Genomic DNA, 6,632 nt, shown 5'->3' with positions numbered 1-6,632 from the left:
AGTTCGGTGGTGCTTGAACACCCAGGAGAAGGTGGCAGCAAAGTTGTATTTATTAAGCGAAAAACTACTAAAATCGAATGAAATGAAAAAAGTAAATGGAAAGTTGTAATACTTGAGACATTAATAAACTTCATAGTCAGATCCTCATGTGGAATTTGGAGTATCACTAAATGCCAAGTAAGCAAAAGGCATCTATGCTGGTGAGAAAAGCAATGAATCGAATAGGGGTGAATGTTCGATTGAATTGAATGAAAAAATTTCGAGTTAATCAAGTTGATGAATCATATTTTATCATCCTAACTCGATTAGAAATTTTCTCGAATCAAGCCGAGTGAGATAGAATTCGAATCGAATATATTTATTCGAGTTAAATTTAAATAAATAATTTTAGGTCATTGTAACCACTGTCACCTACTGTAATTAAATTTGTCCACAGTAAGTAAATTTGTTATTAACTTTCATCACCTCATAATTTATTTATTAATCTTTTATATACGGGTTAGCTTCTTTGCTTAGGTTCTTCAATTATCTTCGATTATGTATTTTGAAATTAAAAATATATTAAATGTAAAATGTGGTTTTTAATAAAAGTTATTTTAAAGATAAAATGTGAAATTGGTATCAACAAAAATTTCAACACAAATATTTTATGATATTATTAATAATTCAATTTTAATATAAATATTCAATATGATTAAAAACTCAATAATTTAAATAGTACAAAATGTGAAATTTAATTTAATAATATAAATAGTAGATATAAATAAAATTATTATTATTTAGGTTTAGGATTTTTTGGATGATTTTGATTTTTTATTTGGGGTAAAGGGTGAGAAGTAAAAGTGGGGAGATGGGTTTGGGGTAGATGGTGGGTGGGATGGAAAGGGAGTAAAAATTTTAGGGAGAAAGTGGGAGGGAGTAAAAATTGTAGAGGAAAATAAAAAGTTTTGAGAGTTTTTGGGAGTAAAATTTTGAGGGAAAGTAAATGAGAGAGTAAAATTTTGAAGGGAAAATATTAAAAAAAATTGGTGGGAAATGGATTTGGGGTAGATGGGGGGTTGAGATAGGAGGGGAGTAAAAGTTTTGAGAGAAAAGTAAAAATGTTTGAAGGTTTGGGGTAAAAATGTAAAATATTATAGTTTGATATTCAATTTATTCGAATTATTCAAGTTATTCGAATTCGAAAATTTAACTCGATACTAATTTAAAATTCAAAAAAAAAATTCGAGTTAACCCAAATAATTCAATTCGTTTAACTCAAAATTTAAACTCAACATGTTCCCAAAAAATTCCAAAAAAAAAAAGACAACAACAACGAAGCCCCTTAATAAATTTAGCAACTAGGAAGTTGTTTTTTTTTTTTTTATAATTTTTTCGTGTTTCTAACTTGATTTTCTGCTTGTCTCTGTAAAAAAAAAAAATTGAATGTCCCTAATTGAGTAATAATTATTTTTCTTTTGCAAACTTTATTAATTAATGTTTAAAAAATTAAGGTCGTGACTTTTATGCAAGATTCAATTTTATTGTTTAAAATATTAATTTTATATGATATTCTTAACATGTTGATTATATAAGAATTTTAGAGGTTGAATAATTGAAGAAATTGAGATTATTTGTCTTTATGATGTTGAATTTTATGAAGATTAATTAAAATTTTACTATTTTTTTTGTTTAAAAAGAATATAATATTGTGTTTTGACCTATCAATTATATGTTAACCTAAGACGTACATTTATTTACTCTAAATGTTTAAGAAGAATAAAGAAATATTTTAAAGGAAATATACTTTTTATGATAAGAGTATTTTTGTCCAGAATGATTGTCTAGTTACATATATTAAACAAAACAAAATTAACAAGGAGAAAATAATTCAATAAAGAAATATAAGAGTTAAAAATTAAAAATTATAATATTTTGAGCTCGAATCTCATTATACATAATTATTTTTCTAGATTGTATAAAATAATATCTAAAATTTATTACTGAATTAGTGACCTAGGTGATACAAAATCATGACTCTGCATCACTTGGTCCTCCCCATTTCTTTATACGACTTTCAGCTTCAACAGTCTGCATAGGAGAATATTTGGATTAAGCTTTGCTTTGATCTCAACAAATTAAAGTGAATGAGAGAAGAGGCATGAGTTAGGACTTTGGATCAAAGTATATAATATTAGAATATTAAAATAGAAAGTAATGATTATAGATCAAAATGTAAATATAATTTAAAAAAATATTAAAACCATATATATTAAATAAAAGATATGATACTACTGTCAGATAATAGTTAATAAAATTATATTTGTATTAAAAATAATTATTTAAATTTTTATAATTGATTAATAAAAATATTAAAATTAATTTATATTAAACAATATTTATGTCATGAAATAAATAGTAATTTTTTAAATGGCTTTTTCTTTTCATCTATTACTATGTTGAAGCCTTTTTATCTCGGAAATTGCTTTTTGACATCGACACCCTAATTTATAATATTAAAAGCATGCGGAGAGACTTACTTCCTTGTTCCAGTTGGTAAGTGAAATCACAACTATCAAGCTTAAGGTTTGTAAAACAATGCCCCCTATCATGCCTGACCAAATACCCTACAACATCATTTCACAAATTATTATAAAGGTTATATTTGATATATCTACAAAAAGGAAGCATTTTACAAGGAGTTCGTCACTTTATGAGGAAATTTACCATAACCCCAAAGCCAAATGTGAATCCAAGGAGAATGCCAGCCGGTAAGCCAACAATATAGTAACACCCGATGTTGATGTACGCCACCAGAGACTGCCATCCGCCTCCAACAGCAACACCTGAAAATTCATCCAATTTGACTTAAGTGTGAGTGTTATAAACATGTATTTTTTCCCAAGCTTGGAGGGTCTAGTGTTGTCACGGGCGCTAGGCGCAATCAAGGCGCAAGGCACCCGAGTAAAATAAGACGCACACATATAAATAAATATACATATATTAAACAGATAGTTTTCAAAGATAGAAAAACAAATGTTAATAATATGTTAGTAATAGACGAATGATTTAAAACGAATCAACCCATTAGTAACTAAAAAGACCCAAATGCATGTAAATTATCCCATTCAAAAGCGAGTGCTTGTGTCACTGGCCATGCACAAAAGCTTGCGATTAAGGCCTCTTATTGTTTTTATAGATGATTTGGGGTCACTTCATCCACCGAAGCTTGCTGAAAATTCTTTAAAATCCTAATAATTTGTATTTTATCAGGGTAAATATTGTAATTCTAAGGATAAAATTATATTGAGTTTAAACTCTTTTGTAGATATGTTTTCATTTCAGCCATTTATGTACTTCAAACTGTACTGTTGGGTTCAACTATAAATAGAAGTCTTCATTTGTAATCACTCAATCATTGTATTAATTAAACACTTGGTGTGTGTTCTTTCTTGAGCCTTTCTCTTTCCACTAGTGAAAATCGAGAGGCAAACAAAATGTTGCTCTATTTATGAATGCTAACACAGAGCAATGTCATAAACTCAAAAAAAGAGATGAAGTAATAAAATTATAAAAAAGTAGTAAAAACTAGAAAATTAGAAAGAATAAAAGAACCCCACGCTTACCTTGCACAGGCATTGTGCATATCTCCTTCTAAACTCTGAAGAGCAAGCAGAATTTTGTTCTTTCTTTTCCTTTTTTTTTACTTTTAACATGATAAAGTTATTGAAACCAGGTTTATAATTAATAAATATAAAAAAAAAAAAAAACTAATGGTATTTATCAATTTTGAAATACTAAAATATAAAAAATAAAAAAAGCAGAAAGCCAAAGGTCGGATTCAGAGAGGCTCGCTTTTATTTCGCCTTGCTTTGAAGCCCAAGGCACATTTAAAATAGCCTGACCTTGGCAGCGTAATGTTCAATTTTGGGTGTTAAGGTCATTTGGAGCACGGACATTAAACATAGAAACTTGAAGAGTGGGAGGCGATACTTACCGGATAAGACCGGTTGGAGGCTGTTTAAGAGGACCGTTATCCCCAACAATATAGCTAGCTTAGTCGTTTCTTCAGCAACAGCTTCACTGGTAGTGAAGAGGTAAGGGAAGTAACCTCTGGTTGCAAACACCACAATCATGCATACAATTCCTATGCTCACTGATGTGATTGAAACAACTATCACGGACAATTTGGCAAGCCATGCGTTCCCACGTCCAAGTTCATTTGATACTCTCACACTATTACCACCATCATCATTTGTAAGTTCATTTGAACAAATTCATTAAGGGAGGAAGCAGGAAATGGAGAGAAACGCACCTTATAGCAGCATTGAACCCGATTGCAATCATTGCATCCCATCCATTTATGTTCATGCTGGAATTATAAGAAAAACAATGTTGAAAAAGAAGCAATTAATACCCCAGGGACTAATAGCACACTTTAGCTCAAATTTTCATCCAATTTAATGCAATCAAACTGATAATTTTAACTGGTGTTAATGAGGACTGGACCAACTTGAATAACAGTTTTAAAGTTACTCGTGCATTCGTGTTTGTTTCATGGTTTATTTACTTTTTCTGTGTCATGTTGCGGATTATGCATTAAGGAATACCTACCAAATGGAGATGGCATCAACAGGTACCAAAGGGTTTGACAGGTGACCTGTTATGACTATAAGCATCATTAAGTACCAAAACTCCAAGCTGCAATATATTTTCCACAACGGCAGTCAATATAAAACTTGATACCATGATTAACATAAACAGTAACTCCAGGTAGGCCAGGAAACATACCATAACATAATAGCTGAAGCCAAAGAAAGCTTGACAAAGCCAAATAGATCCACAAATGCTAGCCATGAGAATCCAGACCAAGCACCATCCGATTTGGTTATTAAAATGTATAAAAACTGTCCAATAACTATGAGCCACCATGATGTATTCAAAGTTATGGCTGCACCAATTAATCCCCATCCCAATTTAAGTATCAGCAACCAGCTGAAAAAGACATGTAGCACTAATACCATTGCTGAAATCCAAGCCATCACCATAACTTTCCTCTGTGCTTGTAAAAACTTCTGTAAAGGAAAGTTAAGAGCATAAGCAAATAATTGTGGCAGCATCCACAAAGCAAACTTGCCTGCATCAACAAGTTAAAGGATGTTATTAGATGTCATTTTTCCTTATAATTTGTAAATTGATTTTCTTTCATTTCCCAACCTGCAGCAGTGGAGATTTCAGTGGTTTCTCCAAACAGTACAAGGATTGGAGGGGACCAAATGTAAATAGGAACCAATAAACAAGCTGTAACCAATAGAATAACCCATGATCTCTGCATGTAAACCCCCAACATCCTTAGCCTCCCAGCGCCATATGCTTGACCACATAGAGTCTCCAATGCACTCCCCATTCCTAACTATGACAAATTAAAATCGAATAAGACCCTTGTCATTTCCACATTTGCTAAAATAAAAAGATATCACTTACCATAACACCGAAAGAAAGACCAGCTATAACAGAGTTCTCAACAGAGACTGCAGCAAGGTCTAGTTCACTAAGCCGACCAGCAAAAGTTAGGGTGAAGGCTCCCAATGAGTACTGACAAAGCGCTGTGAAAATAGCCGGCCCTGCAATATGCCATAATCTCTTCGACTCAGACCCAAACTCCTTAACCCAGCTAACAAGCTTTTCTCCTTTGTTGATATCATTGCCATCACGGTCGTTGAGAAGTGGAACAGTATCGGTAGCCATACCCGCCTTTCTATTTAAGCTTTGCACTGCACAGGAACTAAACCAAGTGTATGGGTTTCACTCTACCATGTATATAGGGTTTTTTTGTTGTTTAAATAGGAACTGTCAGCTATGGGTTTCGATTGTGCCACTTGTTTGAAAGGCGGTTGGAACGTGTGTGGAAGATATTAAACATACGTTCATAATTCTGAAAAAAGAGAACAGAAAATCTTTCAAATACACATACAAAAAAGGTTAAAAAAAGTTTAATCCAATTTTAACGTGCCATCCCCCATTGAACTTAAAGAATGGCGGATGGAAGACTCAGAAAAGTCAGAATTCGTCGAATGCCGAGTGCTGGCGGTTGCTGTTCTATTGTTTAAACATATTAATGTTTCGAAACTAATAAAGAAATAAATTCGAACATAGATTCCAACATTACCTCAGTATTTCATCCTCTATAGAAAAACCCAATGGATGGTAAGACAATTTGATGTTAATAGCATAGACAGAGGACATGACGGCTGGTGTTATGTTCCATCATTTATTTAATTTACCTAATTTCGGCCGACCATCATAAAGTATTCACTTTTTTCAGAAACTCAATCATTATTACGACAGTTGCCGAAGCTGCTCCACACGTTACTCCGATTTTCCCTTTGAATGACTGTCGGGGAGTTGGGGGGTCACTTCAGTGTTCCGCCCATCTAATTTTATATATATATCTCAATTAAATATGGTATAATAAATTTTTTTAGTTTTACGGTATTTTATAATTTAAATAAAATTAGGTAAATTATAAAATAGTTTTTCTATTCGCTTAAGTTTACCTTTTAACAATAGATGTTTCGATTATTATGATGACATCATTAATATTATCAATTTATAATAATTTGATTTTCTAGTGGTTACCTGTCCTTAAAAGA

The 6,632-nt window shown here is 31.8% G+C and overlaps 1 protein-coding gene across 1 annotated transcript; it reads right to left on the bottom strand.

Annotated features, from left to right (window-relative positions):
* Window positions 1-1,769: 1,769 nt before the first annotated feature.
* LOC108480781 (protein DETOXIFICATION 33) lies at window positions 1,770-6,405 on the bottom strand. Its single transcript, XM_017783878.2, has 10 exons — window positions 6,149-6,405; window positions 5,464-5,914; window positions 5,197-5,392; window positions 4,771-5,116; window positions 4,594-4,680; window positions 4,295-4,351; window positions 3,977-4,215; window positions 2,707-2,825; window positions 2,520-2,606; window positions 1,770-2,070 (listed from the first exon to the last, which is right to left on the bottom strand). Exons 2-10 carry the CDS (start codon window positions 5,725-5,727, stop codon window positions 2,011-2,013), a joined length of 1,455 nt encoding a protein of 484 aa, XP_017639367.1. The 5' UTR covers window positions 5,728-5,914; window positions 6,149-6,405; the 3' UTR covers window positions 1,770-2,010.
* Window positions 6,406-6,632: the final 227 nt, after the last annotated feature.

The sequence above is a fragment of the Gossypium arboreum genome, chromosome 1 (assembly GCF_025698485.1).
Source record: "Gossypium arboreum isolate Shixiya-1 chromosome 1, ASM2569848v2, whole genome shotgun sequence".
NCBI lineage: Eukaryota > Viridiplantae > Streptophyta > Magnoliopsida > Malvales > Malvaceae > Gossypium > Gossypium arboreum.
This window is presented reverse-complemented; position numbering and strand designations above follow the sequence as displayed.